We start from the raw sequence: 21,719 nt of genomic DNA on the forward strand, positions 1-21,719 counted from the left end.
AGACTAGAGGGGAGGAAAGGAAAATAGCCCTCCAGAAAAAATAAACAGAGGGATCATATAGCTGATGCCAACTGCAAGGGAGAAAATTCTCAATAGGTGCTGACTGACTTCTTAAAAAAGACCAGAGCTAGAGGGGTGGGCATAGGGTGGGGATTTGGTGGGGTATTGGAAGGAGATGATGTTAGATCTGAATCCCCTGATTCACATTTGAGACCTGGGACATTTCTGTGACAAAGCGAGCACTCCCTTCTCTCGGTAGGATTTCTAATTAGGGACAGAAGGCAATGGCACCCCACTCCAGTCCTCTTGCCTGGAAAATCCCATGGGCGGAGGAGCCTGGTAGGCTGCAGTCCATGGGGTCACAAAGAGTTGGACACAACTGAGCGACTTCCCTTTCATTTTTCACTTTCATGCATTGGAGGAGGAAATGGCAACCCACTCCAGTGTTCTTGCCTGGAGAATCCCAGGGACTGGGGAGCCTGGTGGGCTGCCGTCTATGGGGTCACACAGAGTCAGACACAACTGAAGCGACTTAGCAGCAGCAGCAACCCACACCTCTACCACTTCCTGCCTCTGTTATAAATGTCCAAAGGCAGAAAGAAGGTCTAGGTAAGACCAAATATGAACCTTTAAAAATTACATTAAAAAATCCTGATGATGGAGGGGCAGTGACGAAGGCCTGGAAAGCACCTTCCTATCATGGCAGAGACTTTATTAGACTCTATATAAACAGGGCAGCGAAAGAGAGGAAGACCTCAAGGCTCAGGGCCTGAAAAGCAGGGTAAGCAGCTGCAGCCATGATGGATTAATCCCAACTGTCAACAGCCGGGAGCCAGGCTTCTGCAAGCTTGTCTGCATTTGGGACTGGACAAAAACATGTTTTAGTGGTTCAGTGGTAAAGAATCTACCTACAGTGGAGGAGATGCAGATCTGATCTGTGGGTTGGGAAGATCCCCTGGAGAAGGAAGTGGCAACCCACTCCAATATTCTTGCCTGGGAAATCCCATGAACCTACAGGAACCTAGAAGGCCACAGTCCATTGGGTTGCAAGAGATACAACTTAGTGAGTAAACCACCACCATTGTCATAATAAAAATAAGAGAAAGTGAAAGTGGCTCAGTCATGTCCGACTCTTTGCGACCCCATGGACTGTACAGTCCATAGAATTCTCCAGGCCAGAGTACTGGAGTGAGTAGCCTTTCCCTTCTCTAGGGGATCTTCCCAACCCAGGGATCTAACCCAGATCTCCCGCATTGCAGGCAGACTTTTTACCAGCTTAGCCATGAGGGAATACTGGATTGGGTAGATCCAAGAATACTGGAGTGGGTAGCCTATCCCTTCTCCAGTGGATCTTCCTGATCCAGGAATCAAACTGGAGTCTCCTGCATTGTAGGCAGATTCTTTACCAACTGAGCAATCAGAGAAGCCCAGAAATAAGAAAGTGGGGGAAAGAAATCCCTGGTGGTGACATGCCGTGATGCGGTGACGGTGACAAGTGATCTTAAAGGATGGTGCTCCATGTAAGTTCAACAGTGTTCTGCCACCCCCAGCCCCAAAGAAAAGCCCACTGCCCTTAGGCCACCCAGCCATGACCACAATTCACAATACCCCCAGGCAATCTTTCACTTTCAAGAGTTTCTCTATTACCTAAGCACTGGCCTTCGAGCAGCCAGTAGCCATCCGTGCAGGAACAGGTGTAGCCTCCTTCAGTGTTGATGCAAATCTGGGTAGGGTTACACTGGTGGGAATCCGTTGCACACTCGTCCACATCTGTAACACAGACATATTCCAAAGAATGTCACCTACATCTGTTTAGAGCCCTTGGAGCCACCAGAGGTGCTAACTGCTTGCTTGTCTGGCTGGGAGGCAGTTGATTATGTCCCTGGATTACATCACCTCCCTAACAGGTACCACTAGGAGACCCTGGCTTTTCTGGAGGGGGCAGAGCTAATCGGCTCCCTGAAAAATCTACAAGGGAAATGGCCAAAAAGAAAACACATCCTTAAGCACTGTTCCACCATCCTGTCCAACATTCTCTGAAAGCAAGTTCACCTTGATGACAACCATTACTTGATTTAGAAATGTATTAGGCTTATCCATTCACATATAAACAGGTCTGTTGTGTACCTTCTGGGTGCACAGAGCCATGATAAACAATTCTGAGAACAATAACGGAAGGAAGAGAAACATCCCTCGATAGAGGAAGACTGCGAGTCACTTGACGGCATCCACGTATGAAAATCTTTCAATTTGGGGCCCCTGCATCTTCAGGAAGTTTCTAGGAGCCCTCCGGCCTTCCCTCCTCCACTCCAGAGCTCTGGGGCTCACCTCCTGCTGCCCTCTGCTCAGATTGGGTTTCCCCATGCTGTCGTTACACATGCCCATCTGTTTGCTGCAGGGCAGGTACTTGTGCCAAGTCAGTCCCTTCTCCTTCATTGGGGCCGTCAAAGCACAGAGACCAAGCTGTATTATGGCTGTGTTTCTCATCTGGTGTACACAGTACTCAGAACTGTTTCAGCTGAAACGAATCCTACTTTCTTTTCTCCCCACCCTCCACCTCAGGGAGTCCTGTAACGGGTGCTCCTGACATCACGCCCTCACTTTGACAAAACTTCACAGGGACTCACCCGGCGCCCTTAATTCATCTGGGCTGGCCCTGCCTCTCCCCTTCACTCCCACTTTCACCTGCCTGCACCCTCAGTAAGGTTCCTGCCTTTTGCCCTCTCATCAGGGTTTGCTCATCTATGCCCTATCCCTCCAGAATGGACCATCGCACCATCAGGAATATCAAGTTGACAGAAAGTTTGTTAGGGTTTTGCCATAACAGCTTCCGAAAAACCCAAACAAACATTTTGGCCAACCCAGAAGCATTAAAAGCTGCACTTCACTGAGACTGAGCGGTGCACCTGGCTCTTCATTTTCCTCTCACAGTCGCCCCATGCAGTGGGCTAGTGATCCCCATTTTACAGATGGGAAAATGGTGCCGAACATGCTGTAGCATCGAGCCCAGAGCGGAGTCCAGGCCTCCCTGCCTCCCAGGCCCCTCTGTCCAGGGATGACAGGGCTCATGCTGCCGGGCCCTGGCAGGTCAAGCAGAGGAGAGGGGGCTGAGCTTTTGCTGCCTTTTCCTGCCCCACCTGGGAAACTGTCTGCCTCTTAACATTGTAGATGGCAGACTGGGGGCAGGGGGCAGCGTTGGGGGCCCCGAGGATTCCAAAGTGTTAGCTCCATAGGTAACTCAGGAAGCGAGCACAACTGATCCAGTGAAACAAACATTCAGCCAGGTAAGTGACGGTCTCCTGGGTCCAAGGACAACACCCACCCCAATCCACCACCATGTGCCTCATCAGTCGACACCAAGGAGGCTGGTTAGTTCCCACCCCAGCCCCAATGACCAGAGTCTGGAACCAGGCTCCAGCCTTCTCAACATGGACAACCTCCAAGAACCTACTTCCAGGGTGGCAGCCACCTCTGCTGCACCCCAACAATGTACAGCCTTGATGGCAAAGACCCAGGGCCGTTCTCAGCTGCAAAAGTTCCTGCCTTTGCCCCGGGCATCGCCTCCAGCCCCAGCTCTGCCCACCCAGCAGAGCCTCCCAGGGGAACCCGCAAATAATGCTTGGCAGCCGCTCCCGCTCAAATCCATATCGAAGTCTAGGATAATAAATAACGCCACAATCAGCCAGCACATATTTACATCTTTCCGGCAGGAAGTGATGGATGACAACTGTACCCTGGGAACAACTCTGCCTTAGGAATGTGTGCTCTTTATCCTGCTTCGAGGGGAACGGAGGGTGAAGGAGCAGCAGAGCAGTCAGAGAGCCCTGGCGACAGCAAGTTCCCAGGGCTCTATGCTGCGTAACCTGCATGGAGACGACATGCCCCCAGTAGCCTGAGAGAGAGCCACCAAACTGGGAGAGGCCCAGACTGGGCTCAGAGGAGCGCGGGAGGCCTCAATGTGTAAGCACGTACGAACAATTAAAATCATCCAGAAACAAAATCTCTAAGGTTTATTTTTTTTTAATCCACCATTTTTACTCAGTTAAAGTAACTCAGTTATACTGCATATCTATTGATGGACATTCAAAAAACTATTTGAATTGACTGATTGGATGACTTGCATGGGTTGAATTCATTGTCAATTGATTGACGTTGGACGGATGGTCAATCTAAATATGTTCTGAGAACTCAATAAGTCTGGGAGTCTCTGGGGGGAAGTATGTCCCATCTTTATATCCTCAAAATATACCTGGTTTAACTTGGGTCTACGCATGTGTTGAATCGTGTCTGATTCTTTGTGACCCTGTGGACTGTAGCCCACCAGGCTCCTCTTGTCCATTGGTTTTCCAGGCAAGAATACTGCAGTGGGTTGCCATTTCCTCCTCCAAGGGATCTTCCCTCCAGGGGATCCTCCTCCTTCAAGGGAATCTTCCCAACAGGGGATCTTCCTCCTCCAAGGGATCATCCCACAGGATGGAACCCATGTCTCCAGCTTGCGTCTCCTGCATTGGCAGGCGGGTTCTTTATCACTTAAGCCACCTGGGAAGTCCCCACCTCGGGTCCATATAAATGTTCAATGAATGAATGAATGAACACATGGGCAACACACATTAAGGCCTTTGAGTCCCCAGACAAGTTTTTCCAGCTGACAAGTGTGTAGACTTTAAAAACAACCACCCCCACCGAAAACCCCCATCAGCTTGCACACCTGAGGGGCTGGAACTGAGAATGTTCACGCCTTGGGTTCTGCACGAGGTGAAAAGACTCATCACACATTCCAGCTCTCAGCTGAATTGCTTACATTAAATACCTTTAACTTAAATAACAGAAGGGAAAAAATATGTCGAACCACTCCCAGGGACATTCTTTGGCAAAGGGGCCTTTTCTGCACCAGTGGAAAAGCACAAGTTAGGGCAACCTAAGTAATTGCCATTATCCTCAGATGTAAATTGTGCTGGATACTCCTTTCCTTTTCTGTGTAATGTTTAGGGAACATCCCTTTAGAGAAGAGGGTGCTGGGTTCATTCAATCATTCATGCCCTCACTCATCTACTAATCCTTTCTGTTCTACTGTGGCTGTGTGTGTGTGTGTGTGTCCTCCCAAATCTCCAGGCTGCTGAGAGAGCCAGTGGGGAGCACAGTCCCTCCAACCATGTGACTCCCACAGTGTCCCTCCTGGGGCTGTAGTCCTGGGCAGCTGCCTGGGCCCTTTGAGGACACCAGCACAGCAGCTGTGGCTCATCTCTCCTCCACCGGGACAACACCTCCCCACTGTCCAGGCGACCAGCACCCCGGTAACTGGAGGACAGAGCTCCCTGACACCTCCAGAACCAGGTCACAGCCCAGCACTGCACCTGCCCAGGGAGAAATCATTCTCCGTGTTGAGCAGCACAACCCTGCTGCCCATTGCAGCTCTGAGCTGTCGTCCTTTCCTGCAGACCTCCCCAGGGTGGCCTTTAATTACAACATTCTCGGGACTTCCCTGGTGGTCCCATGGCTAAGACTCTGCACTCCCAGTACAGGGGGCCCTGGTTCAATCCCTAGCCAGGAAACTAGATCCCGCATGCTGCAGCTAAGAATCCACCTGCCAAGACTAAAAGATCTCACATGCAGCAACTAAAAAGAAAATCTTATGCCTCACCAAAGACTGAAGATCCCGTGTGTTGCAACTAAGACCTGGCACCCAATAAATAACAAAATAAATAAATACACGTGCATGCATGTTAAGTGCAGACACTTCAGTCGTGTCTGACTCTTTGCGACCTTATTGTCCATAGCCCCTCTGCCAGGCTCCTCTGTCCCTGGGATTCTAAAGGCAACGACACTGGAGTGGGTTGCCACGCCCTCCTCTAGGGGATCTTTCAGACCCAGGATTCAAACCCATGTCACTTACACCTCCTGCATTGGCAGACAGGTTCTTTACCACTAGTAGCACCTGCTGCTAAATGCATATAAAAATGAGTTTAAAAGTACAGCAATCTCAAACAACAACTGCTCACTTAGAAAAGTTCTCAAAGCAGTCAACCTCATCTCCTTGACCTGCTTCCAGGAGGCAGAAGTGAGCTCCCGGCCGTGGTACAGCGGCCCACATGTTAGACATACTCATTCAGGAGGTCATATCCATAGCTCTGTCCCATGTCCCCAGCTGGTACACTAAGGCAGCAAGATCTCACAGGGGCACCAGATGGAGAAACTGGCCTCATGACATCAGAATACATCTGCCCAACAAACCAGGACAATAAAAGAAGAGAATCTTCCAGGATGAGACCTTAATAAACATTTCTCTGAACAGAACATACAAGTGGCCATTAGGCACATGAAGAGATGCTCAACATCACAATTATTAGAGAAATGAAAATTAAAACTGCAGTGAGGTACCACCTCATACCAATCAGAAGGGGCATCATTAAAAAGTCTACAAATAAATGCTGGAGAGGGTGTGGAGCAAAAGGGACCCTCCTACACTGCTGGTGGGAATGTAAGTTGGTGAAGCCATTATGGAAAGCAGTGCGAAGTTCCTCAGAAAACTAAAAATAGGATTACCATATAATCCAGCAATCTCACTCCAGAGCATATACCTGGACAAAACTATAATTTGAAAAGATCATGCACTCCTAGTTCATAGCAGCACTATTCACAATAGCCAAGACATGGAAACAACGTAAATGTCCACTGACCGACGAACGGATAAAGAAGATGTGATACTTACATACGATGGAATACTACCTGGCCATAAAAAGAATGGAATAATGCCATTTGCAGTAACATGGATGGACCTAGCGATTATCGTCTTTAGTACTAAGCAAAGTAAGTTCAGAAAGAGAAAGACAAATACCATATGATATCACTTACGTGTGGAATCTAAAGTATGACACAGATGATCTTATCTATGAAATAGAAAGAAAATCAAGGACACATAGAACAGACTGGTGGTTGCCAATGGGGATGGGAAATGGGGGAAGGATGGAGGGGGAGGTTGGGGTTAGCAGGTATAAACTATTTTATACAGAATGGATGGACAACAAGGTTCTACTCTACAGCACAGGGCACTATGCTGACAAACCACAGCAGAAAAGAACATGAATAAAGAATGTCTCTATGTGCACAGCTGAGTCACTTGGCTGAACAGCAGAGATCGGCACAACACTGTAAATCAACTATACTTCAATAAAAAATGTAAAATTAGAATCTTCCAGGCGGACTCAAGGGACAGCATGGGAAAAGGCCACAGTCTACAAAGCCGCTGGAAGGTTTAGCCCTTGGAGCCGGAGTCTGTGATAGAAGCAAGTAGCAATAGACAGGTCCCCCCGCCTTGTCAGATGGAGTTCTCACAGGGTGTCTCGACTACCATGCTGTGGCTTTATGCCTCTTATATGTCCTTCCCTGGGAGTGAGTGAGTTCTCAGCACACAACCCACTTTCCCATTCCCTATAAAACTAATGGTTCCAAGTATAATCTTAGGGTTAACTCACAGTTTATTATATAAAATCTCTACAGGTAGGTAAAATGGACAACATACCCCTATAAACAGGCATAAACGTGTGTGTGCTTAGTTGCTCAGTCGTGTCTGACTCTTTGCAACTCCATGGACTGTAGCCCAGCAGGCGTCTCTGTCCATGGGGTTCTCCAGGCAAGAATACTGGAGTGGGTTGCCATTTCCTCCTCCGGGGATCTTCCCGACCCAGGGATCAAACCTGTGTCTCCTGTATTGTAGGCAGATTCTATCTGAGGCACCAGGGAAGCCCATGCATAAACATGTTTGAATACAAATAATATGTATACATAAGCCAGGTATTATTATATTTGAATGTCCATATTATACACCTACACTTCCCCGGTGGTGCAGATGCTAAAGCATCTGCCTACAATGCGGGAGACCTGGGTTCGATCCCTGGGTCGGAAAGATCTCCTGGAGAAGGAAATGGCAACCCACTCCAGTACTTTTGCCTGGAAAATCCCATGGACAGAGGAGCATGGTAGGCAGTCCATGGGGTCGCAAAGAGTTGGACACGACTGAGCAACTTCACTATTTACATTTCAGCATTTATTCCTAAAAGTTCAAGAGAAAATAGCTAAACTGTTCTCACAACACAAATTCTCATTGAAATAAGTGTCCCTTGAAAACCATAAAACAAAGCAAACCAAAACAAAAACTAATGGTTCCCCCATGCCCACAGGGAAAAGATTTCCTAAGTCGTGCTGCCCGTACCAAAGCTGAAGAGGAAAAAAAGACCAAAGGTCTGAGACCTCCCCAGAAAGGGCTACTGGGTTAAAAAAAAAAAAAAATGTTGAGGGCAGGCAGAGCTGGGTGTGAATCCAGTTCTTGCACTTAAGAACTGAATATTACCGACAAGTTGATTAATCTGAGGGATGCTCAGATGCTCTGCAAAACAGAGCTGCAACAGCCTGCCTCCTCAGCTGCTAGGAGAGTTCACAAATAATTGTGTTTGCAGGTGCTATTGCCGCTACCTGGCACACAGGAGGTACTTGGGAAGTTTTAGTTTCCTTCCTTAGTGAGCTGCTGTTTCTAAGAGTTGTGAAAGATGGAGGAAGCTTGTCTTCTGCTGGCTGCAGGCTTTGTCCTGGGATTCAGAAGGCACAATGATGACAGCACTCGGTGGGCTGTGAGACACAGTTAGCTGATGGTTCAATCAACCACAGCCGCCAACTGTCCACGATTCTGTAACTGAGGATGTCCGAAAGCCTAAGGGCGCGTGCGTCTTACTGAAGTCCACAGCCAAATACCTTAACACCATGATTCTTCCCTCTTGCTGTGTTTTCTCTTCTCCAGTACTGTGATTAAGGCAGGGCTGACTTTGTGAGGCTGAGTACACACCCTCAGCCGAGCGTCTCGGTTCTTGTGTGAGAATGGCCATCAGCCAAAGGGAAACATTCTCACTGGGTGACACCAGGAGAAAGTGTCCAACGTTTGGAAGACTGCACCTTTCCAGAGGCCTCCACGAGTCCTTTTTTGGACAGAGCCAAATCATTTCCTTGGTAGTAAATTTTTACCCAGTGAAACAACATGTTTTCCCAGCCCGTTTTTGTTCCTTCCTTGCTCAAGCTAATGGGGCTTGATAAGAAAGAAGAAAATAAAAATGGCACATTCCAATGCCTCCAATTGAAGCCAGTTTCAGGCCTGCTGCTGGGCTGGATCAGGGCCATTTTTCAGCGAGACGAGCTCAGCCAAGGCTGGAAGCTACACAGGACCAACTTCCCAAACACCTGCTTAATTAAAGATCTCAGCGTTTGAGAACTCTCTTGTTGAATTCCCAGGACATCTGCATTCCATGTGTCTTATGGGTCTGGGGCAGTCATCAGAAGCCAGCTCTTTCTGTGTTTACAGCACTTTTCCCAAAGCTTGATATTAAGCTTAGAACACAAAGCCTGCTCGTTTCGTGCCTCTAATTAAGCAACAAATATGTGGTCCATTTTCCAAACAACAAAAAATCCTCTTGGATGAAACCAGCTGGGCTGAAGCTTCCAACTTCTCCATGGATTCTATTTTTCTATCCATAAAGCAAGAGTGTGGAGGAGAGCTCTAAAAGGCCCTTCTAGCCCTGACCTTCTACAGAAACAAACTATGCAACTAATGGGGATCACATTGTTTGGTTCTTGGCTAATTTTTTTCATCCAGAGTGCTTAGTAAACATCAGCTGACTTTAGCTGCTCTCAAACTGGGCAGTGAATTGGCTAAGCTCATTCAAGTTTTGACAACGTGTGAATGATCACTGCAGGCTGAGACATGGGGGTGGGAGCGAGGAAGGGACACATACGTTCCTTCTTGAGTATCACGCGCCAATAGTCCTGAGAGCTCTCTTCACTGTAGAGTTAATTATTAATGTATTTATTAATAATGACTTTAAAGTATTTTGTAGAAATACACTGTAAGATTCTTTATGATAACCTTATCATTAGCATTCTTCAGATTTACGTTCTCTAAGAATCTAGGTATTCCCCAAATCATTAACTACCTGAAGATTTAAAAAAATTATAAACTTACAGCAATGAAAAATATTTCATACTTGGGAGCACATTACACAAAATAATGTGAATAAATTTATTTTACTAGACTTAAAAATGGTCCTGAGAGTAAAGGGACAAGGCTGCTTATTGACAATGTAGACAATGGTATTTTTCAAAAGGGCACAAGACTTTAGCTATTATTGTGATTATAAAGCAAACAAACGTGGAGCTCAAACTAGATGTCCATTTGCCAAAATTCTTGCCATTTGTCCATCAACAGAGAAGGATTCTTGCAACCGTACAAGTCAGTGGTTCGCAAACCTAGCTGCCCAAGAGAATTACCAGGCTAACACAGAAAGTCTGGGGTGGAGGCTTGAAAAACTTTTTAGAGTGACCTAAATGATTCCAGTGTAAAACCATATCTGGAGCTTGCCGTGCCAGACTAAAACTTCTTAAACTTTAATGTGCACATGAGTCAGTGAGGATCTTGTCGAAACTCAGGCTCCAATTTGGTCGACTCTGCATTTCTAATAAACTCCCAGGTGATGCCAGCGCTGCTGGCTCCAGGACCTCACTCCACGAGGCAAGGTGCTGGATTATTGAGAGTGGTGTTTGGTTCTGTATCCACGCAACCTGCTCAGAGTTTAAGAAGCTGTTCAAAAGAGTCTGGGAGGGAATTAAGTGTTCAAAAATCAAACTGGCAATCCCTAGCCAGATTCTTCTCTAAGATCAAACCTGTTAGTTATAACAGTATTGTGATTTTTAGAGCCTTATTTTAAAAGTTCTCAACACAGTCAAAACCACAGTCTAAAAATGCTTTCCTGGAGGTACAAACAACAGCTATTACTCACATCCACCTGCAGTGGTTGTGAGCACTGTGTACCTACAAAAGGTTCTCCTCCTTTCAATTTGCTGGTGGTGTTTTGATTTCCTAAGAATTAACTCAGTTCCCTGAATCTTAACTAAGTTCTTAGAAATACTGCCCCCAAAGTGATGACAAAAAGTGCAAAAGATTTCAATTAGGAGAAAAGACAGGATTTTTCCTTCAGCGCAGACCATCCCTTGTTCAGGAACACAGACTATAAATACTTCAGCTCTTAAACTGTGTCATCTCCACTGCATCTCCCCTAGGCTCCATCTCCCAGTTCCTTCTGAGCTATTCCTCCCCCACACCCTCAGCTCAACGTCATCCACAGTGCCCCAGGCTTCCCAGCCTTATCCCAGCTTCTCCTTATCCCTGATCCCCACACCCTCCTCTCTGTTTTGCAGAACCCCAGGCTAAAAAGCTCATACTTCCTTAAATCCTTTCCCCCACCCAGGACTCTCACACAGTTCTCCTTCTGGAAATCTTGCAAATTCTTTCTTACCATCCCTTATACCCTAAAATTCCAAGGCCTCACTGTCTTTTCTCTCAATGACTGGAATAACTCCATACTAGTCTGCAGGCCTCCAGCCTCTCCCCCTGAAAGCAAGCAAAACACAACCTCCAGAACCATCCAAGACCCAGGAATGTGTGGCCCCTACTACTCAACACTGTACATCGCCTCCTTAGAAACCTCACAGCTTTCTTCTTACATCTTGGCAAAGCACACGATGTGATGTGATGTAATTAGGCACATCAGGTTTTACAGCATCTTACACCATATTATATAATTAGCTGTGGAGGGCTCCATCTCCTTCCACTAAACTGTGAGTTTCTTGAAAACAAAAAGTGGGTCTTATTCACATTTGTGCCCTAAGCAGATAGAGGACATCTGGGGACTGTGCTTGCCCAGCAGACCTCAGGCCCCTGCCTGAGATGTGTCCTAACCCTCGTCCAGTCTTCACCGAGGGCTGATTTGAAAGTGTCTACTTTCAAATTGCGGTGCTAGAGAAGACTCTTGAGAGTCCCTTGAACTTCAAGGAGACCAAACCAGTCAATCCTAAAGAAAATCAGCTCTGAACACTCATTGGAAGGACTGATGCTGAAACTCTGATATTTTGGTCACCTGATGCAAAGAGCTGACTCATTGGAAAAGACCCTGTTGCTGGGAAAGACTGAAGGCAGGAGGAGAAGGGGTTGGCAGAGGATGAGATGGTTGAATGGCATCACTGACTCGATGGACATGAGTTTGAGCATACTCTGGAAGATAGTGAAGGACAGGGAAGCCTGGAATGCTGCAGTCCATGGAGTCGCAGAGTCAGACATGACTTAGTGACTGAACAACCAACTTCCAAAGGCTTTGACACACCATGTGCTTGGCTCGATGGAGTGAGTTATATTTCCTCTTTCCTCCTAAAGAGCCAGACAACCTAGATAAGCGAAAAGTTTACGCTCAACATTCACAGGAGGGAGGGACATCAGAGGAGAGAAAAGATATACCTTTTCCTGGCCTAAAAATGGGCACCACCAGGAACTTGTAGGGCACAACCAGGAAACCCAATCCACTTTGCAGACTCTCAATCTGGTGCCAGCTGTGAGAATACTCAGGTGTGCAAATTCACCCCAAGAAATCAATCATCCTGTTGTCAGGATCAAACACTCCCTGCCAATCCCTCCCAGAGCACAAGAAAGGAATCTGCATAGGCCTCCCCACACAGGGGATCAGAAACTCTGCTACCACCTCTGACTCCATCACTAACTAACCAGCATGCCCGTATGTATGCCATTGGCCTGCCTGTGCTTCCCTGTCTTGGAAATGGGGTCTCAGAGGACCTGTAGGTCAGTGGAGAAGACAGGTGGTGAACAGAAATGAGGAGTGCACTGAGGAAGGCTATGGGAACACACAACAGTGAGTGTCCCACACCTGGGAGGTGAGGGCAGGCTTTGACCCGGACAGCGACATAGGGGAATGCTTCCTCCATATACACCCATTCCCGGAGCCCTAAGACAAGGGAGGGGAGAGACAGATGGCTCTTTCGACATAAGTTACAAGCAGCAGGCCAGTAGGTGATTAAGGATATAGATATTCCATCCTGAGACTTCCCTGGTGATTCAGAAGGTAAAGAATCTGCCTGCAATGCGGGAGACCTGGGTTCAATCGCTGGATCAAGAAGATCCCCTGGAGGAAGGCATGGTAACCCACTCCAGTATTCTTGCCTGGAGAATTCCATGGACAGAGGAGCCTGACGGGCTACAGTCCATGGGGTAACATAACAGTCAGACATGACTGTGGAGAAGGCGATGGCACCCCACTCCAGTACTCTTGCCTGGAAAATCCCATGGACAGAGGAGCCTGGGTAGGCTGCGGTCCACGGGCTCGCAAAGAGTCAGACATGACTGAGCGACTTCACTTTCACTTTTCACTTTCATGCATTGGAGAAGGAAATGGCAACCCACTCCAGTGTTCTTGCCTGGAGAATCTCAGGGACAGGGGAGCCTGATGGGCTGCCGTCTGTGGTGTCACACAGAGTCGGACACTACTGAAGTGACTTAGCAGCAGCAGCAGCAGCAGACATGACTGAGGGACTGACACTTTCACTTTTCTTTCATCCTGAGATCACCCCTCTGATGGTCTCCTCTCCTGCTCCCCACCCCCTACTCTGCTGTGGTCCAAAGTCCCCTGTTCCTCACCTCCAGCCGATGACCTCAGCACATCAGAGAGTAACTGTTGAGGCTACAACCCAAGAGGAGGTGAAACCCCATAGCATGGGAGGAAGAGGTCAAAGGTACAGAGGGACTCTGAGGTTAGGGGAGAGGATGCCCGAAAGAGAGAGAGTCTGTCTGGTGACTGAGGGGTTGCTTGTCCTGAGGGTCTTGAAGGGACAGCCCCACCCCAAACGGCACAGGACTGCAACAGCCACACCTGCTCCACACAACCCTTTGGACTTGGTAACCCTTGGATTGTATCACTTAAACCTAAAATAAATATTTGAACTGATTAAATACTTCCCAGGATTGTGTGTTTACCTAGCTGATGGAGTAGGGGCTGCTCTCTTCCATTCCCCCTCTGGGGTCACTAGCAGATGTCTGGATTTCTCTTCTTCAGAAGGCAGGGAGGTGAAGGAGCAATATTTGAGGGCAATCAAGTAGGTGACCTGCCAACCAGTCTAGCCCTCCCTCCAACCATCAAGAGCACAGCACCAAAGACCCAGGGCCTGTAATACAGCTATTCAGGATTCATTTATGCAACAGACATTCACCGTGAGCCAACAATGCTGTAGGTACTAGGGAGTCAAAGATAAATGACACATGGGCCATGTCTGTTTACAGTCTAGCAGGCAACGGATAAGAGACCAGATAATCCCAATTCAGTATGGTAAGTGCAGTGCTGGAGAAAAGAACGTGGGCACTTCCGGGAGGAAGAGATGTCTTGGAATAGGGGATGGATTCCTGGAATAGGACATTGGGGTGAATCTAGATGGATGATGCGGAAGAGGCTACCCCAATTGGACATAGTCTTCCCATACCCATTCTACCAACTAAAGACTGCATTTTTCATTTTCCTTCACAGTGATATGTGGCTATGTGATGAAACTCTGGCCACAGGGATATAAGTAAAAATAATATGTAACAACTTCTGGGTCATGCTTTAAAAGAACAAATGTGTGGTTCCCTTGTCACCTCTCTCCTCCCTCTGGCTGAGATGAAGGTGTGATGGCAAGAGCTGGAGCAGCTATTTTGGATCCAGAGGTGAAAATCACACATTGAGCTTGGTCTAGCCAGCCTCTAGCCCTGAACTGCGTGCCTCTGGACTGTACTATGAGAGAGAATTTTAATTCTCTCCTATCTAAACCAGTTGTGTTGAAAGTCTCTTTGTTATTGTAACTTAACTTGTTTCTCAACTAAGCCAAAAGAATGGCATGTGCAAAGGCACTGAGGCATAAGAGCCACAGAACATTTAGACAGCCAAGAGCAGTTAACACAAGCAAAGACATATGGGTGAGTGCAGGGGAGGGAAGGGAAGATAGGAGCCCATTTGTAAAATGACTGTGTACCAAGCTAAGGATGCTGGAGAAGGGGGAAGAGAAGACAAGCAGAAAGAACAGGAAAGGAGAAAATAAAATGAAAAAATGAAGAGATGATAAGGAAGGCAAAGGAGGAGTGAGAGGAAGGATAAAAAAAAAAAAGCCATAGTCATCCTTTCTTGCATGTGGGAACTTCCATTGGTTCTCAGTTAACACCACCAAAGTCCTAGCCCTTTGTGGTTCTGCAACAATTAGCATTAAGCTTCATGTTTTAATGAGCTCTCTGAGTCAGCCTCAATCAGAAAATTTTGACATAAATTTTTTAAATAACACAGTAAGATGAACCCTCCAAAATGTAGTTACTGATTCTAAATGGATGGGTTAACAGTATGCTCAGTTGAGTTTGTAATAAATGCTGTTTTGATTAATAGTAGCGGTAGTGAAGGAAATGGTAACAAAAACACACGATCCAATGTAACTCCCCTGTGACCACCGAATTTCTCTGGGTCCCTCTGCCACAGTCTTCCTGGAAGTAACTGTCTACAGTCACTGCTCTGCCTTCCCACCTCCCACTCTCTCTAACCTGATACAATCAGACTTCCATCTTTTTTATTTTACTATAGCCTTTCTCTTCAAGGTCGCGAATGACTTCCACAAGGTCAAGAATGATTTTCACAAGATCACATCCAAAGATTTAGTCTTTATCCTTCACTACTTCCCTTCAGCATTTGGCACAGTCATCCTTTCCTTTCTTCTTTCAGGACTTTCTTTGTTAGACTTTCATGATCCCACCTTTCTCTGGTTTGGGTTCTCTCCTAAGGGTACTCTGGTAGTCAGTACGGGTGGGTCAGGACATATTATGGGTAGTCAGCATGGGTGGATTGTTACAGCATTAATCACAATAGCCAAGAGATGGAAGCAACCCTACTATCCATCGATGGATGAATGAATAAACAAAATGTGGTCTATACATACAGTGGAATATTATTTGGCATTTAAAAGAAAGGAATTTCTGACATGCAACAGCATGAAAGAACCCAGTGAGACATTATACTAAGTGAAATAAGCCAGTCACAAAAAGACTAATATTAATGATTCCACTTATATGAAGTATCTAAAAGTAGCCAAATCATAGAAAACATAAAGTAGAATGGTGCTTACCAGGGGTTGAGGGGAAGGGTAAAAAGGGAGTGACTCTTCGATGGGTACAGAGTTCTAGATTTGCAAGATGACAAAGTTCTGGAGATCTATTTCACAATAATGTGAACGTCCTTAACAGTATTAAACTCTACTCTTAGAAATGGTCCAGATGGTAAATTTCATGTTATGTGTTTTTTCCCCCAATAAAATTAGTATCTGTAAATCAAAACACATTCATTGACTTTGACTCTACATTTTATCGATTATTCCTACTGGGAGACATAATTGACCTGTGACCTGAAATAAAATCCCAGAGAAGAGGCAGACAGTAGCATCCTGTGTTTCTGACGAGCTTACCTCCCTGTCTATCAGCCTTCACAGTTTACCTCCCTGCCTATCTCCTTCACAGCTCCCTTCTCCACAAAGGAATCAAGACTTGGGTATCCTTGGATGGGAGCAGAGAATCAGGAAAACAAGGATGGAGGGGGAGAATGATGAAGGCATAGAAGAGGGGGGAGTAGAACAGGAGCAGAGAGAGCTGCACTAGGGCATGGGCCATCTCACCCTTCTGTGCACTAGGTTCAAAGGACAACAGAGGTCGCTGGGAATACGGGCTTTGGAGTCAGACCTGTTTCAAATTCTATGGCTATGTGATTTTAAGCAAGTCTTTTCTTGTTTTTTGCTGATTTGTTTTAGCCCCTAAAAGCCTTGGTTTTCCTCATTTGCAAAAGGAGTTGGTGACGATACACAACTCCTGGTGTTTTGTGAGGATCCCATATAAGTAAAGCCTGTAAATCAGTGCCCAACACAGAAATGGCCCTCAGCCAAGGCTGATTATTCCAGCTTCATGTCAAAAAGTAGGAGGAAGAAGGGGAGGAAAGGGATGGGAGGGGAGCTCACCTTCTAAAAGAAGAGAAAAAACAAGGGACTGAAAGCCAGATCCTCGTCCAGAACCTTCCACTAGCTCAATGGTGGCCCCAGGCAAATCTTTCCCAGCCTTTCCTCCTCTGAAAAATGAGATCTGGGGTCTCCTTCATCTGGAAAGTTTGATACATCTGAATCCTCTCTGCTCCGGAGGAGTTCCCTACTCTCATCACGCACTTTACACCTCTTACCTATGCAGGGCTAAGGAGGCCCTCTAGAGGACACAAGCGGAAAAGACATAAACATGGCTGGGGGCTCACAATTTGACTCTGCATACAAAGAAAGGACAGGATCTTGTAGAACAGACTATTACAAGGTTGGGGGAAGACACAGGATAAGAGAGAGACCTAAATGGGGAAGGGCTTCTTACCTGATACTTTTGGGGAGCACAACTAAGTTAACTTCTACTTTCTGGTTGGCTCCATGTCAAGTGTCTATTACAATATATAAACATTGTTATCAGGTATGACTATGCCAAAGCCTCTGACTTGCGTGGATCACAATGAACTGCGGAAAATTCTGAAAGAGATGAGAATACCAGACCACCTGACCTGCCTCGTGAGAAATCTGTATGCAGGTCAGGAAGCAACAGTTAGAACTGGACATGGAACAACAGACTGGTTCCAAATTGGAAAAGGAGTACGTCAAGGCTATATATTGTCACCCCACTTATTTAACTTATATGCAGAGTACATCATGAGAAACGCTGGACTGGAAGAAGCACAAGCTGGAATCAAGATTGTCAGGAGAAATATCAATAACCTCAGATACGCAGATGACACCACCCTTATGGCAGAAAGTGAAGAGGAACTAAAAAGCCTCTTGATGAAAGTGAAAGAGGAGAGTGAAAAAGTTGGCTTAAAGCTCAGCATTCAGAAAATGAAGATCATGGCATCCGGTCCCATCACTTCATGGCAAATAGATGGGGAAACAGTGGAAACAGTGACTGACTTTATTCTGGGGGGCTCCAAAATCACTGCAGATGGTGATTGCAGCCATGAAATTAAAAGACACTTACTCCTTGGAAGAAAAGTTATGACCAACCTAGACAGCAGATTAAAAAGCAGAGACATTACTTTGCCAACAAAAGTCCATCTAGTCAAGGCTATGGTTTTTCCAGTGGTCATGTATGGATGTGAGAGTTGGACTGCAAAGAAAGCTGAGCGCCAAAGAATTGCTGCTTTTGAACTGTGGTGTTGGAGAAGACTCCTGAGAGTCCCTTGGACTGCAAGGAGATCCAACCAGTCCATCCTGAAGGAGATCAGTCCTGGGTGTTCATTGGAAGGACTGATGTTGAAGCTGAAACTCCAATACTTTGGCCACCTCATATGAAGAGTTGACTCATTGGAAAAAACCCTGATGCTGGGAGAGGTTGGGGGCAGGAGAAGGGGACAACAGAGGATGAGATGGCTGGATGGCATCACCGACTCGATGGACATGAGTTTGGGTGAACTCCGGGAATTGGTGATGGACAGGGAGGCCTGGCATGCTGCGATTCATGGGGTCGCAAAGAGTCAGACACGACAGAGCGACTGAACTGAACTGAACTGATGACCATTGTTACAGTATATGGACATTATCGTAATATGATGCAAGTATTGTTACAATATATGAGTCCTGTTTTAATGTATAAACATTGCCATCTTCCTGAGATACATTCTGAAAGAAGAATGGTCTCATATTTCCCTCTGGAACTCTTTTAAGACCTGTTGAATAGGCATTTCAGAAGGCCCTTCTCAGGGGCTTAGGAAAAGACAGAGAAGCTTCTAATTAAGTAGTTTCTCCTTTATATTCCAGCTTCACACTCTCTAGGTTTATGTCAGTGTTTCTGTTTTTTAAATGGGTGTATCACGCCTAACTACTTTCAGGGATTCAGTGAAATACGAGTTTCCTTTGGAAGAAATGCCAACTCATACATATTTTAGAGACTATTACCATTATAAAGGAAATATTTTTCTCCAGAAATAAGTGTAAAGCAGTTATCTAATTCTATTACATTGAAGACCGGGTCTGACGGTCTCACACTATCAGTCTTGCAAGCAACCTCTCACCCACCCACTCAGTGTCTATTTCTCAGGCCAAAGGAGGAAGGGTGTGAACAGAAGAGGAGACAGCTTTGGCGGGCCATTATATTCCTAGTGCGCGTTTGCAAGGGTATTTTGGAATAAGATGTAGCTGGCAGAATTGGACAACTTGGCTGAGTAGACAGAGCTAATTCCTCTAAAGCCTGGTCACTAGACACTCATTCATCTGTCATTCATTAGATCAGAAAACATTTACCAAACAACTTCCACATTCTTGGCATGAGGCTAGGCACTGTGGATACAAAGTGAGTAAATCATGTTCCAAGCAAATCTCACAGTATCACACAAATCATATTCCCTGATGACAGTGCAATTAAGTGGAAATCAATAACAAAAAAGATAACCCCCATAAATACATAAAATTTAAAAACTCATCACTAAGTAAATCATAGACCACAAGAAGTAGTCACAATAAATCAGAAAATCCCTAGAACTTAATAGCAATTAAAATACTACATATCCAAATTTGTACAACACAAAGAAAAAATATATAGTCTTAAATATTAGTAAAGAAAGAAGTTTTAAAATTAATGAGCTAAGTATCCAGCAAAAGAAATTAGAAGGGGAACAAAGAAATATTTTAAAAATTAGAAAGAAGATACTAAGGATAAGAGCAGAAAAATAATGAAATAGAAAGCAAAAAGTAAAAAAAAAATCCACAAAGCCAAAAACTGTTTCTTTGAAAATGACTAATAAAATAGATATGACTTTAGCATATTTTTAAAAGAGCACTAAAATCCTGGGAATGAAAAATAGCAACAGAACTACAGAATAGCAACAGATTCAGCAGAGATTTAAAAGAAAATAGAAAGAATGCTATGCAAAAGCTCATGCAAATTAATTTGAAAACTTAAACTAGACAAATTCTTAGAAAAACATAACTTTGCAAAACTGACTTAAGAAAGAGTAAAAAGTCCGAAGTCCTATAACTGTTAAAGAAATTATATCAGTAGCTAAAAATCCTCACACACACATAAAATCAGACCTCAATGATCTTATAGAAAAATTCCAATAACTTTCCATGAATCATTCTAGCCTTCCAGAGAAAAGAAAAGAGTATCACACTATCAAGATATCAAACACAGCAAGAGTAATTTTTTAAAAGAAATACAAGTCATTTTAATACATAGACAGTAATGAAAATATTCTAAACAAAATATGAGCCAAACAAATTCAGCAGTTTATTTGAAACAAATTATACTGTATCATGAAAAAGTTGGTTATACTAAGAATGAATGAAAGGTGGATTAATAAGAAAATCTGTCATTGCGATTCCCCACAAAAGCAGATTTCAAAAGCATATAATTATCTCATAGTTGTAGAAAAAGCATTTGATAAAATCCAATAACCATTAATTATTTAAAAGAAAACATTCTTTATGAGGAAAAACAATAGACACAGTCCTTTTACCATCAGAAAGGCACAAGAATTCCACTGTCAACACCTATGTCCAATATTATTCTTAAGGTGGTACCGTAAGACATAAAAACAAAGAAGAGGTATTAAAAATTAGAGAAGAAACAAAATTCTCATTTTTCATAGATAGTGCAGTTGTCAAAATCACCCAAAAGATTCTACAAAGTATTGGAAAGAATATGAGAATTTCACAAGCTATCTAGATATAAGATCAATATTTTAAAATAAACTGTTTCTATACACTAGCAACAAAAGAAACACGGAATTTTTTAAGATATCATAAATGTAACAACAAAAATATGTATTATATATACACAGACATATATATATGTGTACACTTCCAAGAAATCAATCTAGACAAAAGATGTGCAAAAAGGGAAGAGATTTAACATATACAGATAAAGAGATACAGTAAAATGAAGATGGCAGTTCTCTTCAAATGCATCTAGAAACTCACTGAATTACAACCACAATCTCAAAAAGCTTTTTTTACTTGACCTAAGAATATCCCAGACACTCCTGAAAAAGGAGCCTGCCTTATTAGATAGCAAGACTTATAATGAGCTATAATAATTACCACTGAGAGGTACTGGTGCAAAAGCTGACAACAGAGGAGAGTGACAAGAACACAGAAAGAACACAAGTGTAGATACTTGACAGGCAAGTGGGGGGCACCCCAGAGCAACAGGGAGGGGAGGCGCTCCTCAGTAACGGGTGATGGGGTAGTCAGTGATCGTCCACGTGGAGAAAAGTGAAGCTGGATCTATACTGTTCACCATATACACTAGTAGGTTCCAAATGGATTGAAGGTTTATACGTGAAAAGCAAAGCTTTAAAACTTTCAAAAGATAATATAAGAAAACATATTTATGATCGTAGGGTTGGGAAAGATTTTTCAGGCAAGCCTCCACAAAAACATTTGACTACATTAAAATTGGGAATGTCTGTTCTTCAAAATACTCCATGAAGATACTGAAGAGATAAGCCATAAATTGGGAGAAGTCAATTGCAACTCATACAATTAAAAAAGGATAAGTATCTAGATATATAGATTCATACAAATCACAAGTACAAAAAGGAAAAAAAATCCAATAGGAAGACAGGCAAAATATACGATCAGACAATTACACAAAAGAAGAAATACAAATGGCCAATAAATATATTAAAATATGATTAAGCTCATGAGCAACCTAGGAAATGCAATTTAGAACACAAAAAATACCATTTTACAACTACTAGAGTGGTAAAAAGTTAGGAAATATATCATACCAAATGCTGGTGAGATTGAAGATCAACAGAAAA

The 21,719-nt window shown here is 44.5% G+C and overlaps 1 protein-coding gene across 3 annotated transcripts in view; it reads right to left on the reverse strand.

Annotated features, from left to right (window-relative positions):
* FBLN5 (fibulin 5) overlaps positions 1-21,719 on the reverse strand; it is an 88,245-nt gene that overhangs the window by 29,381 nt on the left and 37,145 nt on the right. For all 3 annotated transcript variants that reach the window (XM_069559606.1, XM_069559605.1, XM_069559604.1), the window contains one exon: positions 1,648-1,770. In XM_069559606.1, coding sequence (XP_069415707.1) covers positions 1,648-1,770 — 123 coding nt within the window. The remainder of the gene's footprint in view (positions 1-1,647; positions 1,771-21,719) is intronic.

Source organism: Ovis canadensis, chromosome 18 (genome assembly GCF_042477335.2).
Source record: "Ovis canadensis isolate MfBH-ARS-UI-01 breed Bighorn chromosome 18, ARS-UI_OviCan_v2, whole genome shotgun sequence".
Lineage (NCBI taxonomy): Eukaryota > Metazoa > Chordata > Mammalia > Artiodactyla > Bovidae > Ovis > Ovis canadensis.